General features: G+C 37.2%; 1 protein-coding gene across 2 annotated transcripts in view; it reads right to left on the bottom strand.

Annotated features, from left to right (window-relative positions):
* Positions 1 to 25,265, bottom strand: part of Vapa (VAMP associated protein A) — a 33,834-nt gene that overhangs the window by 7,577 nt on the left and 992 nt on the right. The window contains exons 1-4 of one of the 2 annotated variants that reach the window (XM_029564317.1): positions 24,816 to 24,938; positions 9,070 to 9,222; positions 6,923 to 7,026; positions 6,248 to 6,328 (exon numbers count right to left, since the gene is read on the bottom strand). In XM_029564317.1, the coding sequence (XP_029420177.1) occupies positions 6,248 to 6,328; positions 6,923 to 7,026; positions 9,070 to 9,222; positions 24,816 to 24,855 (378 nt within the window). In that variant the 5' untranslated portion in view covers positions 24,856 to 24,938. Of the gene's footprint in view, positions 1 to 6,247; positions 6,329 to 6,922; positions 7,027 to 9,069; positions 9,223 to 24,815; positions 24,939 to 25,265 lie in introns of those variants that run through there. The other variant, XM_008834677.3, reaches the window with a different exon arrangement.

The raw sequence follows: 25,265 nt of genomic DNA, 5'->3' as shown, positions 1-25,265 counted from the left end.
CTTGGAAATAGAAGTAGAAGGATAAGAAGCTCAGGTCATCCTTGGTTACACACTAGTTAAGAGGTCAACCTAGACAACACAAGATCCTGTCTCCAAAAAACTTCTAAATTCTAACTATTAATACACTCAATACCACTTATCTGCTTAAGTATCTACAGTAACTTATTAACACTAGTAGACGCCTACTTCTGTTAGTTCCTATGACAAACCTGCTTCACCTCTTTGCACACATTGAGCTCCCTGGGGTCATTCTTCATGTGATAACTGGCAGGTACTGCAACAGTATTGCTGATGCTACTCAATGAAGTGACAGTTGGAGCAATCACTGGTGGAGTTTTACCCTGAGATGGCATGGGAAACATATTCTCAGATTCAAACCAAATTCTGATTTCTCCTATATGATACTGGGAATGACTAACAGAAATAGCATTAGCTTCTAAAACAACTGACATCTTACTCTATTTTAAAAAATGAGTGATGCATAAAAAACAGAATAATAACTATATAAAAGCAAAATATCACTTCTGAACTACTTTTTCATGTTATTTTCCACACAGAATTAGCTATGATCTGCTTACACGTTTTCACTTATAAAACATACAGCCTTTGGTAAATTTTTTCTAACTTCATAGTGTCCTAGAGTACTTCTCTAATTTTGTGCTCCTTAATTACTTATTAATATTTGTCAGTATCTGAAAAAGCACTTTCATATTTTCTTATCTTTGTTAACAATTTAGAAACTTTCTTTCCCTCTGAAGTTAAAAACTGTTAATGACAGTTAGTAAGCTTTTATAAATTCAGGATCCCTCCTCCCTAATATCCATCAAGCTCATAAACTAACACAGAAGACTCTCTAGTTAGCCTACCATGAACTCCACAATTTTCAACTTACCTTTTCAATTCCCTTAATGTAGTTAAAAAAAATGATGTCCAAAAAGTTTGGCAGAGACTGAAATATTTACTGATATCCAATCTATTATTTGCCTCAGTAAGAAACAGCATATATTCTGAAATGTAAGATATCACTCTAAAAAGGCCCCTGAAATCCCATTTCATTCAGCCCTATGTTCTTCATTAAAACAAATTAGATTTTCTAGACAATGTGTTACCACCAAATGTTAGGTGCAATACAATCTGAAAAATGTCAAGTACAAGAATTCAAGTATTTTTTAAAAATGAATTCACACTGAATAGGTCATAAAATTTCATAAACAATAAAGCCTCATTTCATCCTAAAAAAAAAAACACTACTAACTAAACATCAAGTGTTTCATAATAGAGCAAACAATAAACAGAGCTCAAGTTTTCCAGAACCTCATTTTATGAAAGTCAATACTTCAGTATCATCTGCTTGAATGGCTTTCCAGTACTGACCCTATAACAACTCTACTGAAGACACTAAATGTAAGAAGGCGGTACACACCTTATTCCACACTACTAGAGTAACAATACATCTTACTATTACATCTTACATCCTACTACAATACATCTTAACACCTATTACTTTTTCTGTTGTCCAGGATAAATTAATGGCATCTTTTATTCTAAAATTTAAGTTTCTAGGTTTCCTTCCTTGTTTACCCTATTTATGATCCAAATCCTTTTTTTTTTTCCCCCCAGTCTTTTTGAGACGGTCTCCCTGTAGCCCCAGATGTCCTGGAGCTCAACTATGTAGACCAGGCTGGCCTTGAACTCACAGAGATCCCTGTCTCTGCCTTCCGAGTGCTGGGATTAAAGGTGTGCGCCACCACACCCGGCTATGATCCAAATCTTTATTTCCCAAGAAACCCACACTCAAATTAGCAGTTCAAATGGCTTTATTACAAAAAAATAACTTCTTTATAAAAACCAAAGCCAAAACATGGACTCAAGTACTTCACTTCTAAAACTGGCTCCTTTTGTTACCTTACAAGATGATTCCAAAACGCCAATTGAATATATGTAGTGTCAAGTCCTAAAATTCTAGAAATCAATAGTTTTTCCCACTGTTTTTAGACTGTGTAAATACCCAAGAAGCAACAGCATACCTAAAAAGATCAAGATCCTCACAAATATGGTGTACTTAAGTTGAAGAGCATACTTAAATGCCTGCATGTTTCTTTGGCGGCTTCTGGGAGACATGTGGGATAACTACTGAGGAAGCAGGGTAGGATAAATAAACTTGACATACATACTGACTCTACCACGTTGGAAAACAAAGTATCAACAACTGTAACAGCCATTGTGAAATCTGCTTTGAAGAAAAGCTTCCTAGTTAACGATAGATATCAAAATTGCATGATAAACAAGTAAATATGAGAAGAAACTGTTAACTATATGAAGTGTTGAGTATTAACGAGAATGATTCTGGTGATTAGTTCACAATGTACATATATATAGAAACAATTAAATATGTAATGGTCTACTTAAATTGAAATGACTTTCTTACTGTTTCAAACACTAAAAAAAATTTAATACAAACTGCATGTGCCACCACCATTCAGTCATACAGTAAACCCTAAGTTGTCATCAGCAACTTAGTTAAGGGGGGTTGGGAGGACTGGAGAGATGTGGTTAAGAGCACTTGCAGAGGACCAGAGTTCACTTCCCAGAATCCATATGACAGTTAATGTACTAATTAATAAACCAATCCAGGGGTAGAGTGCCTGCTTAGCATCTTTCAGGACCAAAGTTCCATTTCTAGCTAGGAAGGACAGAAGAAACAAGTCAATTTACTATGTCACAAAGATAATTATAAAGCTATAATATATAATTATGTATATAGTTTGATAAATATACATTACCAACATACTTTTTTGTAACTTTTAAAAACTTTACACAATTGAAAATGTATTATACACACACATACCAAGTAGGAGGAGGGAAGGGAGAGGGAAGGGGTTGCATATCACCAGAGAGATGCTTGTGAGTCAACTCATTTCTTGAAATTTTTAATTAAGCCAGGTGTGGTGGCACATGCCTTTAATCCCAGCATATAGGAGGCAGAGGCAGGCCTGGTTTACAGAGTCCCAGGTCAGCTGAGACTACAGAGAGATCCTGTCTCAAAAAGACCAAAGAACTTGTTATTAAAAAAGGCAAGGGGAGAACATGAAGTTAGGTGGGAGGATAGAGGGAAATCCACGAGGAGCTGGGGAGAGGTGAGTATGAGGAAAACTCATTGTAAATCCATGTATGGGCTTTCCAAAGAATAAATAATAGTATGTATGTATTTTTCAAAAACTTATACCTTAAGAGACTGGGGCATTTTATGCTGCCTTTATAAACTACTATTAAATAAGCAAATGTGAGGCAAGCACTAGTGTCTTATACATATCCTAATAAATAACACATAAAATTAGGACAGAATACCACTATAATATAATTATAATAAATGAATTAATGGACCTAGATCATTATTGTCTCCCGCTCATCTTCATTGACATTTTGATCAGATTGTCACAGAAGCTGTCTCTACCCAACTGGACAGATGTTAATAGTTTCCTTCCAGACTCCTCAGTTCTAACAACCAAAAACGTCTTCAGCTATATCCCCTAAAGGACAAATCAATTGCTCCTGGATGGCAGTCACTCAGCTACACACTGTACATCCATGGCTACTCGCTTCACTAGCAAGAAAACAGAGTGTAGAGATGGAGATGTGGCTCAGGGATTAAGATGGCTGCTCTTCCAGAGGACCTGCGTTCAGTTCCCAGCACCCACATGTCAGGCTAACAACCATCCTGAATAATCCAGTTCCAAGGGATCCAATGCTCTCTTCTCACCTCCACTGACCTCCATAGGCATTGCACAACATAGGTGCACTTACATATATGCTGGCAATACAGTCATACGCATAAAACAAAAATAAAAATTTTTTCAAAAAGATAAAAGAGACAGTGATGTGCCTCCCTGAAAGAACAATTCCTATAAGGTAATCTCTGCCCTATCCCCACCAAAGACAAATCTAAATTTGACCAGACCTCTAGGATCCAACTTTGAATTACCAGAAACAGACATTAAGCAGTTAAATGACGTTAAGAATGCAATCATCAAAACCTAGTACATCAGTGGCTAGAGAGATGACTCAGTGGTTAAGAGCACTTGTTACTCTTTGAGAGGAACAAGTTCAAATCCCAGCACTCCAGCTCCGGGGATTCAACATCCTCCTGGCTTCTCCAGATACAGGCACAGACATGACATGCATACACACATACACACAGAGATAGACAGACAGATAGATAAAAATCTTTAAAAAACACTCAACTGGTCTGTAGAAAAGTCTGTAAGCAAACGTAGTTCATTTACTAGTTTTACAAGAGCAAAGCAGAAAGGAAACCTCTGGATTAATAAATTTAAGAAATATATCACCGTTATCATTTGGATTTCCCTTTCATCACAGTAAAACTGCAAATGGCATCCTTATGACATTTGAAAGACAAATCTGAATGATGCATGGATATCTTGATATTAATATATTAAAATTTTAAAGATGTAACAATGGTTATTAACATTAAAACGCCTCATCGTTTAAGTCTTTGGAAAGATAAACATGTTAGTAATGAAATTAAATGTCTGGGATTTGTCTTAAAATTTCATGAAGCCAGGCATGGTGACACCTACTTTTAATCACAAGCACTAGGGAGAATGAGGCAGAATCAATAGTTCTCGGTTCAAGACCAGCCTGGGTGACATAACAAGTTCAAGGTCTGTCTGAACTATGTAGTGAGGCCCTGTCTCAAAATACCTCCCGTCCCAAAAGCAGCAAGTACAGGCATTTAACTGCATATATCACAAACTAGTAATTTTTAAAGCTGATCACATAAACACCAAGTTTACAGTATTTATTCCTCCTGCCTTCATCTCTAGGTATTTTCTGCCTAATGTCTAGTTTTACAAAATAGAATGTTAGGGAAAAAAATTATGATATATAGAGGTGTCCCCTAATTTAACACACCACAAATCCAAGTAGTTCAATTAAGAAAAATATTCTGAGCCAGGTGTGGTGGCACATGCCTGTAGTCCCAGCACTTGGGAGGCAGAGGCAGGTGGATCTCTGTGAGTTCAAGGCCATTCTGGTCTACATAGTGAGTTCCAGGCCAGCTGGGGCTACATGGAAACCCTGTTTCAAAAACACCAAAAAAAAAAAAAAAAAAAAAAAAAAAAAGAAAAACATTCTGCTGCTAGCTCATGGAGACTCAGGATCAGATACTCCTGGGAGAACTTTAAAAGTTACTCAATAGTCTTTGGAAAAGGATCCAGCCCCAAATTACTCCTCCTGCTTCACAGTGGATAACCTGAAGAATTCCATTCAATATTTGTTCAAGTGGCAAAATACAACCCCAACGCTTTCTTGAGTAGTTATGGGCTGGTTTTACTTATCTGTCCATCTAAACAATTTGTTATTACTTTTTTGTGGTTCGAATAAGAAAAGTGATACAGGCTGTTAACTTCCTTGGAGCCAAGAAAACTCTTTGCAAATGTAATGCAGATTCACTTTGAAAATGTGTATTAAAAGTTCAGTGAGATTGCCTAATGAACAAAGGACCTTTCTATTTCAGCTTTCCTAAATTAAGTTTGCTTCTCAACATATTTACTTTTGAACAGAACAAAAGTCACCAGATCAAAGCAAAAGTCATCTCAGACTGTAACCAAATTATAGTTTATCCAAATCATTTTTTATATTCCAACAAAAAATTTTCCAATTTCTACTACAAGCCAGGGGAAAAAAATTCAAATTTCCAAAAATGACCATAACCTAGTCTATACACTATAGACTATTGGGTTTGTTTTGTTCTCGGCAAGTACAACTATTCCTCAGTCCCACAAACCGTATTTGTTTTGTCCTAATCAACAAATAACAATTTATTAAAAAATATAATATGGATTTTGACCAAAAGTAAGAATATGCAAAATATTTGGCAAAGGCCAAACTGGAATAAACTGCTTATCCCTGTAAATTAGTTTCTGATCTGTTTAATTTTATTATTATGGTATTAATTAATTTATATATGCATGTCTTAGTCTAAAAAAATAAAGTGGTTTAAGTTCTCAAAATTTGAGAGCATTTTCTGGAAGTTTTCCCATCCTGAAACTTGGATCTAACAAGTAAATCTTTCTTTTTAATCAAACAAAATATTATAAAATGAAAAGTTCACATCTTTTCTTTTTAAACTTAAGGCTCATTAAGCTGACCAGCCCTCAAAATCCCCAAAACAGAAGCCAATAATCAAATCATCTGACAGCTCAACAACTACCATTTTCTTACTTACCAGTTTATCATTTTCATTCGGCATTTCAAAGACACATCTCAATTTAGAATCCATTAATTCATCGGGTTTTGCCTCTTTCCACTTTAAAAAGAGAGAGAGAGAGAGATAAGAGGATAGTGGCAAACACGTTTTCCCTGGGGAGAGCTGAAGCCTAAGCATGGTGGCTTGAAGAACTGGGGAGGATACAGCTCAGCTAGAAGGCACTACTAGAGTTATCTGCCAACCACCCTGCCCTCTACCAATGGAAATGATATGTGGACTATCACCACCAATTAAAATTACACTGACATCAGGCTGGCAAAATGGTTCAACTGGTTAAGGCACTTGTTGCCAATCCTGACCAGCTATGTTTCATGACCAGGACCCATGTGATAGGAGAGAAATGACTCCCTCAAGCAGTCCTCTCTGCCACACATTCCATCTCAAAAATGCGATTAAAAAATTACATTGACATCACCAATACTTTTTACAAATGACTCTGTTCTTTGCAATAGTGTTTTTAAATGGTTTTAAGAAACAGTATTTGAAGACTTCATTCTTTAACTTAAAATTACTTATACAGATTTTTACAATTTTTTTTAAAAATTTAAATAAAGATCATTGAGAGCAAAACAAAACCCAAATTTTAAACTGAAGCTCCTGAAATAATTTCTGTTCAACAACTTTTATACTTACCACAGCTTCCATATCTGAAATGTTTGGTGGAGCAAAAATTGTCTGTACCATGAACTTGTGTTTACTCTTTTCATTCGGATCATAATCAAAGGGCTGTAGCATTACTAAAGAAGAAGACAAGACACATTACCTTCTAAATTTTATCATTCCTATTACCTAAGTAATATACAAATTTACAGAAAACCAAGATGGGTTCAAAAACCCAAATACTGCATTATTTATACTCGAGAGTCACATTCTATAGATTTCAACTATTAAATTACCCACTTTTCTCATTTACTGCCTTTAATAGTGAAAAAATTAAATAGCTATTTAAAAAATGAGTCATGTCTGCCATCTCTAAAGTTTGTGAAAATTGGAAAAACTGTCAACATCAACTATTTTAATTTCCACAGCCTCAGATTAAATCGAGTAAATTCTTTTTAAAACTAGTTAATGAACTTAGGCTTCATTTTAGTTTTTAGTGATTATTTTAACTTAGATAACTAGGACACTTATAGAAATAATGACATTTAAGAAGTCAGTCACTGTTTTAATTTTTCTAAAATGGAGTTTAAAATAATTACTCAAAATTTGTTTAAATCTAAGTAAACAAAGGAAATCATTTGACTGCTTGATATTTGGAATGTAATTTAGAATCCAGTAACACTCAACATTTTTTTTCTGTGCCTTTAAAATTGTGAGTAGGCTAAAAAGGAGATCTAAGGCTCCATGAATGTATTATGCTAAATTTATGTACCATAAATTCAAGATAAGAGACTATAAAGAATGAGTAACTGTAAAAAACATGTATGGTATCTTCCCAGTCAGGTTCTACTTCTAAATATTCTCAGTGGACCTTCTAGACTAGGCTCTCATTCTTTATATAAACTAATTTAATATTCTATGGGCTTGAAAAAAAAGACACAGAATTATCTTAGAATTTTAGGAATATGAAGGTTCACAGGGATTTTTTAAATTTTTTTAATGACATTTCTGTCATGCCCCCAGATAAATCCCCATGATCTGACATGACAAATTGTGAACCCAATGTTTTCTTGTATTCTATGTAATTACAACAAAAGTAGGAGCTGGGAACTACTGCTTTTACTGCTTTAAATATATATATATAAGGAAAAAAAAAAGGAGGGGCTGGGGAGATGGCTCAGGAGTTAAGAGCACTGGTTGGTCTTATAGAGGACAACTGTACTCTGTAGCTCCAGTTCTAAGGGATCCGATACCCTCTTCTGGCTTCTGTGGGCATTGCATGGCATTAAATTTTTTTAATTTGAAATTTTAAATCATTTTTTTTTTTTAAAGTCAGGGCTGGAGAGATGGCTCAGCGGTTAAGAGCACTGATTGCTCTTGCAGAAGATCCAGGTTTGATTGCCAGCACCCACATGGCGGCTAACCACCATCCATAACTCCAGTTCCAGATCTGATGCCTTCTTCTGACCTCCTCAGGCATTACACAACACAGGTGCACTTACACACATGCAAGCAATACATTCATACACATAAAAAATGAAAATAAGTTTTTTTTGTTTTTTGAAAAAGGGAAGTCTCTGCATGAAGCCTGAAAGGTTCTCACATAAGCAGCTATATGGTTGAGAAAGGAAATGAACAGGGCATTATGGCTTGTACCAGCATGATCCATTTGGAAGGAAGCAAGCATACTTCTAAGAATACACAAAGGGAGTAACAGAAATACAGTTTCTAAGACAAGACACTGTTGGCATTTACAATGAAAGGCCCAGACTCATCAATTCATCTGACCTAACAAAGGCCCCAAACAGGCATTATACATTTTTAAGCAAAGGCTCAGAACATTCCTACAGAACAATAGACTACGATCTAGTCACAAAAATAGCACCATTTTCAATGATAAAACAGCAAGGGCAGAGCATATGATGGTGAGCCAAGGGACTATAGATGTAAAACTTTAAACTGATAATTACAAATTAATCATACACACACCCACACATAAGATGACTATGAAAGTTTCAGAAAGTCTTCAAATGTCAAGATAATCAAAGAATACCTTTAAACAAAAACCAAAGCCAGAATAACAAAATGATTTCCTTGCCTCCAGATGGAACACTATTTAACATGCTTGTGAAATGTCAATATTCAAATTTCATACATATAGGTAGGACATGATTTGCTACCTGAAACAGTCACAGTTGACCCTGGGTCAATAATTCCACTGTTGGGCCTCACACAGTACCGGCGAGGTGCTGTAGTCTTCACTTTAAAACACACTTTTCTATCCGATGGATTTCTCAATTTAAGATTTGTAGTGACTACATCTGTGAAAGGGCCTGTAAGGTTAAGAGATTAAAGAGGAAGATAAAATTAGATTCATAACAACAAAAGCAGAATTCAAGATTGAACATAATCTCAAACTTATTTTGTACAGAAAACAAGATTTCTATTCTTTAAATTCTTTGGGGAATATCAATCTATGAATTAAGTCTACAATTACAGCTTTTAAATTTATTAAAAACTATATTCTGTGAGTATGTGGGGGGGGGGCATGCACATGCCACGGCATGCGTGGAAGTCAGAAGACAACTACCAGGAGTTAGTTCTCTCCTTCCTTGGTTCTTCAGGCTTAGCAACGTCTCCACTCAATGAGCCATCTTGCCAGCCCCAATTGTAGTCTTATAGTATGTTCATACCACATTACTAAAAATCTACTTCCCCAATGATCTTCAAATACTAGTGTCAATCTTCAAGTTCACAAGGCCAACTACAAAAGTTAATCTGGAGACACTAAAACCAATGACAACAGTACTAATGCTTCTCAATTCATCCAACCCATTCATTCACGTTTGTTAAATACTTATTAAGTGTACTGCATCATTTGTCTTGTCTAGATACAAAATTCTGTACTCAACAAAAATACAAGAACAAACTCAAAAGCTGATTAAATCAGTATATCCTCATTTTTAACAGAACAAGATGTGAAGATAAGCCATTTTCTCTTACTGAAAAACCAAGACAGATGATGCAGCCTCATTTACAAGACAAAAACAATTTGTCAATTTGGAGACAGAAGATGAAACTTTAAAACATATCCACATGGAAAACAATAACCCTATACTATTAACTACTCCCAAAACAAATAATTTTAGGTTTCGTTTTTTATTTGTTAGTGATGATGATATTAACTAGAGCAGTCACCTAGCACGTCATCTACAGTTCCACATTCATTCCCTAGGAAAAAAAGAAAGAAAGAAAGAAAGAAAGAAAGAAAGAAAGAAAGAAAGAAAGAAAGAAAGAAAGAAAGAAAGAAAGAAAGAAAGAAAGAAAGGAAGGAAGGAAGGAAGGAAGGAAGGAAGGAAGGAAGGAAGGAAATGAAAAGAAAAGAAAAGAAAAGAAAAGAAAAGAAAAGAAAAGAAAAGAAAAGAAAAGAAAAGAAAGCCAGCCTGAAATCAAAGGCAACTATCACAAAGCCTACCTATCTTTATTTAAATTTACTTATTTATTTCGATTGTATGTGCACATGTGCAGGAATTCAGTCTCTCCTTCCACAACGGACTGAACTCAGGTCTTCAGGTTTGGTACCCTGGACCCCTTTATTTACATCTTAAACAAGAATCATGTTTTTAAAACTTTGGAATATTCACACTGTGAAATCCAGATTGAGAAAGTTCTCCAACTATGCCCAATAGTTTAGTTGAATCCTGAGAAATTGCCTAAGACAAAGACTTCAAGAAAAGCAAAAGAGGCATTCATTACAAGGGCTGCAGGAGATAGAACAAACACATCTGCCTAGTTCTACATGAGAGAAGAAATCTACTTCACAAAAACGGGGTCCATCAACAGGTGCTTAAATCTCAGAGCCTTGAGAAGTAAAATTTTATTTTGAAGTATTTGTTTCATTATAAACTATTCATTCTGTAGACTGTTATACCTTTTGTTGCTTCTCAATTGGTAGACTTTTTGAAAAGCAGATGATTTAACACCTCCACAATACAATTAACACCAAGGTAACCCGTCTACCTTACTACATGTATCCACAACGTGAAGGCTCGAAACACATCTGAAACTGAGGAAACGAAGAGTCCACTCCTCAGTATTCTCAAAGCCCAGGAATCATTACAAGAAATTGAGAGTTTGTAATGTGACAGGCCATCTCAGTGGGCTATCACAGCCTGTGATTTTAAATAACTATGCTTTTTTCTTCTTTGGTCTTTTTGAGACAGGGTCTCCCTGTAGCCTCAGCTGTCCTGGAACTTTGTGGACCAGGCTGGCCTCGAACTCACAGAGATCCACCTGCCTCTGCCTCCCAAGTGCTGGGATCAAAGGCATACATTACCAGGCCTGGCTAACTGCATTTTTTTGTCAACAAACTCCTAAAAAATTGTATGCATTCTGAAAGAGCACTTAAATGTACTACCCAACAAGGATTATAAATTCTGAACATAAAAATGTAAACTAAAGGGCCAGGCGTGGTAGCGCAGGCCTTTAATCCTAGCACTTGGGATGCAGAGGCAGGCGGATCTTTGTGAGTTCAAGGCCAGCCTGGTCTATGTAGTGAGTTCCAGGACAACTGGAGCTACATGGAGACCCTGTCTCAAAAAGACCAAAAAAAAAAGTAAACTAAAGATGTAGTAGTTATCTCCTTAACAAAATTCTTAACTGGGTATGGTAACCTTATGAATTAAAAGTACCTATAATAAATCTACCCAACAAATGAATTTGAGACTTCCTGTTCCACTTGTCCCTTTAAACTAAGCCTCTCATTCTGAGCCTACTGCTTCTTGTTAAAATGTAAGTTAGGAAGTACTGATGACCATGAGCAAAAGAGTCAAATTTTATAGCTTAAAAAAAGGGTCTTCCTTCCTGGATTCTCCAGTCATAATGTGTTGCCTAGCAACAGGGCCAAAGTAACTAGCCAACCAATCATGGAATGAAGCCTACAAAAACTGAGGTCAAACTAAACATTTTTTTCTTTATTATCAAAAGTATTTATTACAGTAATAGGAAGCTAACATGCCTGCAAAAATTCGTATTGGTAGAAAACTCTTTTTAGGAAGCTGACTAGGATACAAGTTACCTCTATATCCTGTGTCTTAAACTTCTTGATAAATCTGTATTTCAAAATAAAACATTTACAAATAAATGGGCTGGAGAGATGGCTCAAGCCCATTTGGGAGGCAGAGTTAAGAGCACTGGGCTGCTCTTGACCTAGGTTTGATTCCCAGCACCCACATGGTGGCTAACAACCATCTGCAAATTCCAGTTCCAAGGGAATCCAATCACCTCTTCTGACTTCTGAGGGCATTGCACAACATGGGTGCACTTACACACATGCAGGCAATACACTCATACACATAATTTTTAAAAAAATTTTAAACATTCACAAATAAAAGAGAAAACTCTGTTCCAGGGTGAACTTGTTAAGACAGGAATTTTTTTCAAACTTTTTTCAAAACTTCAAACCTTTAAAAGTGAAGCTCACCATTACAAAACTTTATCATAGCAATGTTGTTCATTACATAAGTTACCAATAACTCATGTGCATTAATCATTCACCAGATGACCCCACCAATATGCATATTCTATTCTGACCTTCTAAAATATGTTTTAAAAAAAAAACTGTTAGCACCATTCAATACCTTTTCTTAAATTCAAAATTATTTAAGTAGGCAGAAACATGTGACTTAATGCCCACTGCTGTCATACCCAAACATTTATACAGTGAGTGTGTATTTCACTACAAAAATACTTTTTATTTTTTCCTGTTATGGTTATGGCATTATACTAAGTTTTTGTGTATGTGGGTAGGTTAACTGTATTTTGAGATAATAGAGTACATAATAAAAAAACAGGACAGACTGGCCTACTCCTTTGCCTTCCAATAATTTTCCAGCATGAAGTGTCTTTCGGAGTTGAGAACAATGATTTGCTTTTCAATAGTGTGATTTTATCCATCAACTCTTCAATATTAAAAGGAACCCTAAGGTTTTTAAAGAGCTAAAAATAAAACCATTCTAAGTTTTTTAAAAACTTGTCCATACATACTGATATGAGTTACAGATAGTAAAATTTTCTTGGAAAACTCAAGCTAAGTTCAGCTAAAGAGATTCAATAGGGTAAGAAGCATATTTGCTTCCCCACTTTACTATGAAAGCCTTCATACAGAAGCTGAAATAATTATACAATGAATCCTCACACACCTACTCATTATGCAGATTCTATCAATATTTTGCTGCATTTATTTTGAATGTTATCTATCCAACCCTGTTTGGGACACAATGCTCCAAGACCCACCAGCATTTTCCATGTAGTCCATGGATGAATTAAATAGCAAACAGTCTTATAATATCTCCCTCCTGAAGACAGAGGCAGGTATGTTTACTGTCCTACATAATAAAGATAAGACATCCTGGAACAAATGGTCAGTTAGGTTTCCATGCAGCACACTATGAAAGATTCAGGTTCTCTAAGCTCAGGGCTGCTCTGCTCCCATGCAAAGCCACTCTATGGGATAGCATCTGATTGAAGCCCCATGTCATCCCCCTAGAACCTGAGGTGGCTAAGGAAAACCAACACAAATATAAAAGCTCATGTCACTTTGACTCCAACTCAACTGTTCAAGTTTTCTACTAACATCCATGAAATTATTGAAGGCTAAATTTTCAGTTCCTTCACAATTCTTGAGAAGATATTTCTAAGTTCTTCACTATGGTTAGTAGACTATACTAGCAATTTCTAGATAATAGCACAAAGTTCAATAACCAAAGAATGTCTTTAAGGGAAAACATGCCTAACTATACAATTCATATGGAATATAATCTATACATATTTCACGACACTTCTCATTTTCCTTAATATGTATATGCCTTGTCCCATTTTACTTCACTATTATCTCCTAAAGAAACAATCAATTCATTGCTGACTAACTGGAGAAATTAACAAGCTTTAAATCATTGAGCTGTTCCATACACATCTGCTGAGTGAATATATATACTGGGAGTATGTCTAAATGGTCGCATGACACTTTTTAAGCAAGAAGCAACAAAAAAGGAATGTATACGTTTTACTTGAAATGTACAACTCTAGGTCATCATAAATCATTCCAACCATTACATTTTTATTCTTTTATCCTATTATACTTTTACTGTGTTTTTATCAGAATATAAAAGGTAAAAATCCTAATGAGAAAGGCTGGATAATTTCCCCTCAATATATCTTTCCACAGGTTTTTGTCAAATTAACTTTTAACTATAACACTGATTAAGCAGTTACCTAGTTATATTTAGGGTTAAAACTACTTAGTATATGCTATTTAAAAATAAGCCTACATTGAAACATGCTATATAGGATATGGAATAGCTACTAAGAATTTCCACAGTAATAGTAGCAACAGCAACAATAGTAGTAAAAGTTTTTACAAGAGCTAGCATTTATGGAGCACTCATGTAATACCTCACTCTTGTAACAAGACCATGAAGCAAGTATTTTCATTATTTATTATCCCCCATGTAACAAACATTCAACACAGACTCAGCAGAGCTAAACCATTCCTTCAAGATCACATTAACTACAAAGCAATGGAAGGAAGTCAAATCATGACTGATCCCAGAGTCTCAACTATACTGAACTTTCCTAAATAGATTTCTAGAGCATTAAAGTCAAATAAGCAATAAATGAAAAAAAAACTTTTTTAAATATATATATTTCCTTTGATCTCACAAGTCAGTGTTAAAATACTTCCTGAAATCAGAAAATATTTCAGCACTTTACAACCTTAAGTTCTGAAACATTTTCATCACAAGTCACCTTAATTCATTTACTATTTCCTACTTCACTGAACTAACATGAAGATTAGATAGATCTGTTTTGCTCACTGCTGTCTCTTCAGCAGTTACAACAATGCCTGACATGGTACATACTGGTAAGTATTACTGCTGTTATACAAATAAACATTACCATCAGTAAAGCACTGAAAAGTAGCCCTTTATAAAAATAATAAAATATTTTAAGTTTAAAAAAGGAAAGCACTTCAAAAGTTAAAATGATCCTTCTCATTAATTTAAAAAACTTAGGGGGGTAAGGGGAGACTAGTTTCTATTACTAATGAATTATTATGGATTTTTTGTTTTTGGTTTTTTGCTTTTTTTGTCTTTTTGAGACAGGGTCCCCTGTAGCCCCAGCTGGCCTGGAACTCACTATGCTGACCTTTAACTCACAGATATTCACCTGCCTCTGCTTCCTGAGTGCTAGAATTAAAGGCATGGTAGGGTTTTTCTTTTGTTTTAATGTGTATGAGTGTATTGCCTACATGTATGTGAGTACACCCGTGTCGTGTGATTCCATGGTGGTCAGAAGAGGGCTTCGGACTCCCCTGGAACTGGAGTTAAGGAGTTATGTAGCCACCATATGGGTGCTGGGAATTGAAGCCAGGTCCTCTACGAGAGCTATCAGTGCTCTTAACCCCTGAGCCATCTCTCCAGTCCCCTATTTTTCAACTTCCTAAAGCACTGATTTTATAATCAGAACATGTAAGTATGTACACTTAATTTGCTCATAAAACTTTTTGTTTATTCTTTAAAGTATGTCTAGATTACAATGGTAAATACTATGTAAATACTTGTTATAATACCTTAGGAATAATGACAAGCCTGTACATATTCAATACACACATAATTTTTAAAAATACTCAATCAGGTGTTTGAATCTCCAGCTGTGTAATCAGTGGACATAATGTCAACTGTTTATTCCAGATGTGATTCTGTTCTTTTTTTTTAAGATCCTAGAATAGTGGCTCATTGAACCAATCAACACTACACAAGTTTGGACACACAGCTAAATATTGAGCAACCATCCTTGCAGAAGTATTTCCTATGGAAGGCTACAGGGGCCTTTGTACAAGGTTGTAGTTCTGACTTGGTTAAGAAAGGTTTTAGAGCTGAACGATGGTGCATGCCTTTATTCTCAGCACTCAGGAGGCAGAAGCAGGCGAGTCTCTGAGTTTGATGGTAGCCTGGTCTACATAAGCCAGTTCCAAGTCAGCCAGGACTACATAGTGAGAATTTATCTTTAAAAAAAAAGGGGGGGGGGTATAAAAGAACCCTGAAAAGGGAATACAGAGACAGAGGTCAAAGGATACATAATAGCATGCATGTGGAATAAACAAGTTTAGAGATCTCTTAATTGTCTGGATTCCTGCTACATAAGACTTTAATCATTCTAAATAAAAGAAATTATGTATGATGGGACAAACTAGTTTGCTTTAGTCATGCGGCCATTTTATTACCTATTATGTATCCCACAACATCATGTTACAGACCTGTGATGGGTAATATTATCAACCTAACAACACAATGAATCTCCAGATAAGCTCACACCTGTGATGGGATTACCTAGATTAACTCAAGTAGGAAGACCCACATTAACTGTGGGTGGCACCATTCTGATGGCTAGGGTCCTGGACTGAGAAAGAGAGCTGGGCAGCCACTTCAAACTCTTGCCACCATAACTTCATCATGGCAGATTGTATCACCTCAAATCATAAGATGAATGAAATAAACCCTTCCTTAACGTTGCTTCTTGTCATGCATTTAGTCATAACAATGATAAAAGCAATACCTTAAAGTGTGTGTGTGTGTGTGTGTGTGTGTGTGTGTGTGTGTGTGAGTGAGTGAGAGAGAGAGAGAGAGAGAGAGAGAGAGAGAGAGAGAGAAGGAGAAATTTTGTTTAGGAAAAAATGGATCTGGTACACTAAACCAGTAACAACATTGTAATTGCTAACAACAAAATATGCCAAATTCTGAAGAACTTAAATCAAATTTTACAATACTTTATACTCATGCTCCCCTCTTATCCACATAGTATTATGTTCTAATATCCAAGTGGATGCCTAAAACCAAGAATAATATCAAGTCCTATAATTTAATACTTTTCCATTTTAATTAAGTCCCTATCAAAGATTATGGCTATACACTCTTACCATTTAAGGTATAATAGCAAAACCAGTACAAATTTATTTTCCTTCTTCACAACTTCATGGAAAGCTTTTTTCTAATTGTAAATCTTAGCAATCTCAGCACAGAATTCCTTTCTTTCCCTATTAAGCAAAGAAACGTTGCATTCTATGGCTTCTCTCTTTGGCATATCCAGGCATACCACTACTCTAATTCTTTAAGACCATTTTTTAAGTAAAATAAAAGCAACTTGAAAACCAGTACCATGATACCAACAATCTAATAGTTAATGTCCCCTAAGTAACTGGTTGGTAGGCAAATTAGCAGTGGGAAGTGCTAGCCAAAAGGACAGTCAGGTCCTGGGCAAGAGGGAACAAGTCAGGGCAAGACTTCCTCCTCCTACTCAGGACACAAAATTTAAACGTCATGAATTGTTTATTTCTGGTACATTCCACTTTTTATCTGGGGACCACAACTGACCATGTAAATAAAAAAACACAAATAGAGTTGCTACTGTATATTTTCCCACTTAATATTACTTTTTAAACTGGTTTTTGCTACTTTTAAATTTATGTGTGTGCAACTGCACATACATGCACACGTGTACATGGTTGTGCAGGCAAAAGAATAACCTCAGTTATCATCAAAAACACTGTTCACCTCCTTTTAGATGGGGTCTCTTATTGGCCTGGAGCTCACCAATAAGGCTGGACCGGTTGGTCTTTGAGCCCCCAGGGATCAGCTCCTGTCTCTGCCTCCTGCATGAGTGTGCTGGAATCACAAGCGTGAGCCACCACACTTGCCTTTTTACCTGGGTGCTGGTAATCTGAACTCAGATTCACATGCTTGTAGGACAAGTACTTTATTGACTCAGCCATCACTCATCTCAGCCTTTTTGCTTTGTTTTGTTCTGTTTAAGGCTGAGTTTCATGTAATCCAGGCTGGCCTCAAACTCTTAGAACTTAATTCCCTCCACTCAGAGGCAAGCGCTAGGGTTACAGAATGATACCCTAAAGCCCAGCTAAGACTTTTTTAAAATTCATATATAGTCACACTCTTTAAAGCCAAACCACCACCCTCCCCAAACTCCAATCACTCATGCTACAATAAGTACAAAAATGAAACAATTTAGTCAACTCTTTACAAAATACCCTAGCCTTCATATTCCAGAAAGAGGAAAGTTTAAAAAGTACCTGCAACAGGCAGGTGAAAACCCCAATCACAAAGAGAATCATTTTAGGGAATTGGAATTACAGGTGAAATCATCCTAAAAGTTCACTTACTTAAGCAATCATTCTGTGATACCAGATCTTGTTAATACAAAGGTAAAAAAGAAAAGGGTATCATCAGAAACACTGTTTACCTCCTTTTAGATGGGGTCTCTTATTGGCCTGCAGCTCACAAATAAGGCTAGACTGGTTGGTCTATTTTCACATTTTCAGTATAGTTCAGAAAGAAAAATGTGTGAGCATAAATACAGTATCATGGGGCTGGAGAGATGGCTCAGTGGTTAAGAGCACACACTGGTTGCTCTTGCAGAGGACTAGGGTTTGTATCCCAGCACCCACATGGCAGTTAACAACCATCTGTAACTCTAGTTCCAGGGAATCCAACATTCTCTTCTGTCTTCCATGGGTACTGCACAACACGGGTGCATTTACACACATGAAGGCATAACACTCATATAACATAAAAATAAATTTAACAATTAAATATGGCATCATGAGATGATTTTTTTTTGAGGGGTCTTTTTGTTGGTTGTTTTTTGACAGGGTCTCTCTAGCCACAGCCTACTTGGAAGTCACAATGTGAACCCGGGTGGCCTCGATCTCGCAGAGATCCACCTGCCTCTGCCTCCTGAGGGCTGGAATTAAAGGCACACGCCACCATGCCCGACATGAGTTTTCTTATATACAGGTAAGCACAGCTTCACCTGTCTCATGAAAAAGCTAATGACTAACTTGGACTGGAAAAAAAAAATCAAACACATTAAGAAAAAGTGGCTCTTGAAGTAGAGATATGAGAGAGAACAAGTGATTCTTGAACTGCCTGACAGATTAGGGAAGACAGGACTCCAAGTAAAGCATTGTAAAAAGTCTTGCAACAGCTTAGAGAAAAGGCTTCATACAGTCAAAACTATGGGCTGAAGAGAAAGAGTAGGCATTAAAGTTAGAGAGTAGGCAGGGGAGAGGGGATTTTTCCAAGCACAAGAGAAAACACGGAAAGCTCTTTAACCTAAGAAGCAGCAATACCAAACTTTGTTATTTCAAAGCACAGTTCTAGCAGCAGTGGGGTGGTAATGCTGAAGAGAGGACACCAGAGAAAAGACCAGTCTTCTGACAAGGAGAAAAACAATAAAAGATAAATCACCTGAAGGAACCCCAATCCAAAGTCCCTATCTATATACACACTTATATAAGCAAATGCCTACTTGGCACCTTCTCATTCATCTCTAGAAAAGCTTTAAGCCTATGTGCCACACCCACATAGGCTCCTCCTACCCCGTCCTACATGCCCAAATAAAACACTATCAGACATCTAGTGTTCAGTGAACACATCTTTCTTCCATTTTATGCAAGCCATTTATGAAAATACCCTTTTTTTCTCAGTGCACATATCTATTTTGACCTATAAACTTTTCATTATCTCCAGAACCAATGGTCATCTCTTTTATTAAATATTATTTTCATTTTATGTGTATGAGTGTATTGCCTACACATAGGTAGGTGCACCTGTATCATGCAGTGCCTGCAGAAGTCAGAAGAGGGTGTCAGATCCCCTGAAACTGGAGTTAGCCCCTATATGGGTGCTGGGGACTGAACCGGGTCCTCTGCAAGAGCAGCTAGTGCTCTTAACCACTGAGCCATCTCTTGCTAAGACTGTTAAGAGCTGCCTAATTTACTGCACCTCTAATATTCATTTGCATGGTTACCATATTAAGTATTTCTTGATGTAAATGTGATGTTACTATATTTGCTCCAACTTTACAGCTGCGCCCCCCCACACACACACACTTAAAATCCCTCAGTGATTTAAGATAAAAAAATGAAACTTCTAACTTGACCTACTAAACCAGCACTATACATGTTGGTCATTTCTACTACCACTGCCACCACCCTGACCCCTCTTTCAGCTTTGTAAATGTCATATCCACCTACCACAGGATATTGTGCATGCACTTTCCTTTCAAATGTCAAAGTCTTTCCCTATTTTAAGTTCTCACAGCACTACATACATTTTGATAGCTACATTTCATTCACCTCAATTTTGGATTCATGTCTTTCCTTTAGAACTGCCCCTACAGAAATCAAGGATTGCATTTTGTTCACAACTGTAGTTCCAATACTTGTTCCTCATACCTAACATAGAGTAGATACTCAAAGTGTAACACTGCGAATTAGATCCCAGAACCCAAGGTGGAAGGAGAGAACTGACTCCTCAAAGTTGTTCCCCATAGCCACTCATGCACCATGACATGTGACACACACCATGGCCTGTCAATGCCCTACCCCAAGTCACGCAAAAATAAATTTCTTTTGGTCTTTTTTGAGACAGGTTCCAGCTGACCTGGAAATCACTATGTAGACCAGGCTGGCCTTGAACTCAGAGATCCACCTGCTTCTGCCTCCAAGTGCTGAGACTAAAGGCATGGGTGGCCACGCCCAGCCAATAATCTTCTCTTAAAAAAGCATGTGTTCGGGCTGGAGAGATGGCTCAGCGGTTAAGAGCATTGACTGCTCTTGCAAAGGACCCAGGTTCGATTCCCAGCGCCCACATGGAGGCTACAAACCATCCTTAACTCCAGTTCCAGGGGAATCCAAAGCCCTCTTCTGACCTCTGCGGCACTGCATGACACGGGTGCACTCACATACATGCAGGCAATACACTCATACACATAAAATAAAAATAATATTTTTTTAAAAAGCATGTGTTCTTGATTGACTTAAATCTGAATTAAAGATTTAGGTATACACAATATGTGTAGAGATGAGTAAGGAAACCAGAAAACTAATATTGAGTCTGAATAAGGAGAGAAACAGTAAAGTTTAAATCAATCTCAGAAACAGTAACATTTAAGGAAAAGGTCCGTAATGGAACCCGCCCCTAAAAATGAGAGCAAAAGAGAAAATCAGAAGACCTCAGTGTTACAGAAGTTAAAGAACTGAGTTTTTCAAAAGATTCACTGTCAGTTATGTTAACTGACAAAAACAAAGTGAGATGAACTGAACATTATCAATGCATTTGGCAATCAAGCAGTCAGGACAGAAATATGATTACACTGGATTGATGAGTGATAAAGAGGTGAAAGAAATGGAAAACAATGAATATAATCTATTTTTCCAAGAAGTCTAAATGCAAAATAAATGAAGGGCAAGGAAGGTCAGACTAAAGATTGGGAACAAGAAAGCACTGTTTGCTTATTTAATTTTTAAAAATGAAACACCATCATATTTCTATATTAAAAAGCAATGATTGAAAACATGAGGAACAAATCTGCTAGAACTTGGTCCCCAAATGAGTCATGAGGGATTTGACCTTACCCAATAAGAACAAACGAGCAAAATAGCTTCATACAAAAAAAAAAAGGAGTTACCTTCCCCAAGGAAGAAAGCACAGATAGTGTTAGAGGAAGGCAGCACACTGTGGAAAGACACCTCCTATACTTTAAAAAAAAAAAAAAAAATCATGGGGACAACAGACAGATCTTACAACTTTTAAGGCTCAAATAGGTTTATGTTTGGGGGAAGTTTGGTAGGGAGGTCTGGTGTAGCCAATGTGGAATGAGAGGATCTTCTGGAACCACATAAAAAGTGTCCTAGATATACAGAAGACTAAGTAGTCTACATCAGCACTCTGTGCTACTATTCAAAGATGTGCTGAGTACAGTAGTACACACCTATAATTCCAGCACTTGAAAGATAGAGGAAGGAGGAAAAAGAATTCAAGGTCTTGGTTGTAGGACATACAGAATCAATCTGAACTGACTGGAAAACTTCCTTCCTGCTTGGCTAGCTTTCATAGTGCCTGAAGATGCTATGCAGGCCACTAAGGAAGACATCAGGTCTTAGCCAGCCCTGGACCCTGCATACTACAATACCAACCTACCAGGCAAGATGTGCCCACTGCACAACAGTGGCATATCTACTTTGGTGGCAACCAACCACCTTCTCATGGGATTTCAGGCCTGCTCCACAGAAAGAAATTTATGCCTGATACAGTTCAAAAGCCCACAGCTGGGAAAGTCATAGACCCTATGACCCCTACCTATCACTCCTACAGGGGAACCTACCTATCGTTGTATTGCCAAATGCTCAGGTTGTCAAAATGCCTTCTAAATATTTGCTTATGCCCATAGTTAGGGGAAAAGAGAGTCAATTTCCTTTGGGGTTGGGGTGGCAGCTGGTAGGCGGTTCATGCCCCAATGGATGGCCTGACACCCATGCCTATGGGGACAACAATAATTGGACCTGATGAGCTAGTTCAAAAAAAAAAAAAAGACGACAAACTGGGGCAAGGGCAATCAGGTGGCGTGAGAGAGGGAAGTAGGGGTTGACATGATCAAGACACTTTGTAATATGTCTAAACAAATTTAAGATATTTCTTTAAAAAAAATTTTTTTTTAATGAAATTCAAGGTCATCTTGGTGATACTAAGTCTCAGGCCAGCCTGGGCTGCATGAAACACTGTCTCAGGAGGGAAAAAAAAAAGCCACTTGACAATGAGACCACATGTCTCCTCATTCCTCAGAGCTTTGTACCATTATATGCCACCTTTAATACAATGTCTTTGGTCTATTTCCCTCTTGCCTTGACCATTAGGAATTAGAATATACTTGGGATTGTTTAAGAAAAATTTGCTAAACTTTCTTCAAACTTCTAGTACTCCCCCAAATATATTTTATAATGTATAAAATTTTAACGACAAAGTTTTTTCCATCAAATACCAAATTTCAAATCTCAATTCCTGGTCAAATTACTTCTAGGGTTCAAATAAATTTCTTTTAAAGCTAAGATTCTCTTTTTAAGTACTAAAGGAGTGAAAGATTCACTTTAGAATTCATTATATAATCATAAAAGCTTTTCTGTATATTAATAGATAAAAATTTTACTAAGAGATTCAGGTATACAGAAGTCTACCTCCTCCAAAATTATGCAAGGTAACTGTAATTCATATCAAGACTCAATACTATGCATGTAAACAAAAAACCATCAATCTCAGAATGATGAATGAGTCACTTAAAAAAAAAACTTAGTCTGGCCAGGTGTAGTGGTGCATGCCTTTAGTTCCAGTACTTGGGAAGCAGAGGCAGACGGATCTCTGTGAGTTCAAGGCCAGCCTGGTCTACACAGTGAGTTCCAGGACAGCTGGGGCTACAGGGAGACCCTGTCTCAAAAGACAAAAAAAAAAAAAATCTTAAGTCAAATGTATAATCCAATTAATTCAAATAAACCTACGAAATAACCAAAGAATTTTGCAAACTTAGACCCTGAGCTTAAATGAAATTACATGTATAAGTCAGTTAAATAATTTGGTATGATCAACCAAAAGACCACATACACTGTGGATTCTAAATCACCACACTTAGTGTAGAGCTGTGCATTTAAATACAGGTTTCCATTATACCTTGGACTAACTAATAATAACCTTAAGGAGGAAAGAAACACCAATCACCAAACTCCCACTTCATCCTATGTTCCCTGCGCTCTCAATCTTCTCCATTACCTCCACCTTTACACCACCTTTGACAGTACTGGGCATTTAAATACATGCCTCACATCTTCTCACATCAGTGTTGACTCAACCACTCCCTTCGCAGTTTCCCCCAGCCAACTGAAAAGCAGCTTTTCCCTAGGCAGTTAAAAGGCCTCTTTCCTCAGACTTGCTACTGCCTCTATACCATTTACATACCTTTCTAGTCATTCTGTCTCCCTCTTAGAGTTCTTTACTCCTTTCATTACTAACACAAGAACCCGTTATATAAATGCAGCCATAATTCTTTAACACCAAAAATAAGTGAAATAGGTAGATATATCACTACATAGTTTCTGATCGTTTTTTAAAACCTGTTTCATGGATTACTTTTTTAAAACTTTCTCCATCTATTAGTCTCCTACTCTGGCAATTTTACAACTTCTTTAGGAAGAAACTAGGCACTGCCTGGCCTAAAACTAATTTCAAAGGTTTCTAAGTTACTAATGTCAATTCACCAAATGGCTATGCAGTTAGAATTTCCTCTGCACACTACCTGTCAAAAGGTATAAACAAACTACTCTCAAAGAAACACAAACCATGATGGTTTACGTTAAATCACTTCAACTTATGATGGTAACTTTAGTACACTTTGAGAACTTCTCAAAGCACTACGCCATCAAGAACGCTGAAAAGTCAGGCAACATACAAATTTGCTGCAACAAAATGCACTCATAGCATCTCAAAATACTTGTTTAAGACAATGTCTCAAACTCTCAAGAGTTCCTACCTCCACCTCCAAACTGCTAGGATTCTAGGTGTGTCACCACTCCCAGCGTCAAAGTCAAAGGTATTTCTTAGAGCCGCCTTAAAATCAAATCCTTATCTTAGGAGCAATTCACACGTGCTTCCATTTAGAGACACTTGTCAAAGCACTGAAACACCTGCGAAATATATACTAGCAAAATACCAAATATATTTTTTAATTCCTAAAACTATTTAAAATTCTTTCCAGAGGAACAACCTATTTTCTTTGCGACTCAACCTTACACAATACATTTTTTTTTCTTTTAGTACTGGAATTGCTATGCACCTCAGGAAAACTGTTCTCGTCACAGTTCCTAAAATTAAAGCACAAGTATTAACTTTCAAAAGGGGATTCACCTTCCACTCATCTCAAGATAGGAGGGGCTAAGGCTTTCTATTTAGCTCCATATTCTATCAATATTCTTTTCAAAAATAGTAAAAAGTTGTTAAGTTTTACTTTCTTCCCTAACATAACATACCCTCCACATTAAGAAGCAAACGGCCTCTGGATTCGAACATAGGATCACCGAGCCACAGTAATTGTCTATCTCAGCCAATGCTCCAAAGTCAACAGTGCCAGAGCCGAGTGGCACCTTATCAGCTTTCTCGAGCTGTGTTAGGAAGCCGCAAACGTAAAGGCAAGACCCACAAACACTAGATTCCTCAGCGAAAAGCCAGTGCACTGCAGGACGCGGAGCGGACCGCAGTTCCTGCACGGCGGGGCCCAGCTGAAGCAGCGCCGGGAGACCCACTGCCCTTAAGCTACAACCACCATCCATCCCCCCGCTGACGCACAGCTCTCCGCCGCGCGCTTGGGGCCTTGCCAACACCCGGGGTCAGTCGCAGCTAGACACTGCTGGGCCGCTCCGCCCGTCCGCCCGCGGCTCGCACCTGACGGGGGAGGCTCGAGCCGCCCCACCCGGCCCTGC

This window comes from Nannospalax galili, unplaced genomic scaffold (assembly GCF_000622305.1).
Source record: "Nannospalax galili isolate Female #2095 unplaced genomic scaffold, S.galili_v1.0 scaffold155, whole genome shotgun sequence".
Taxonomy (NCBI): domain Eukaryota; kingdom Metazoa; phylum Chordata; class Mammalia; order Rodentia; family Spalacidae; genus Nannospalax; species Nannospalax galili.
Note: the sequence above shows the minus strand (reverse complement) of the source record. Positions and strands in the feature narration are given on the sequence as shown.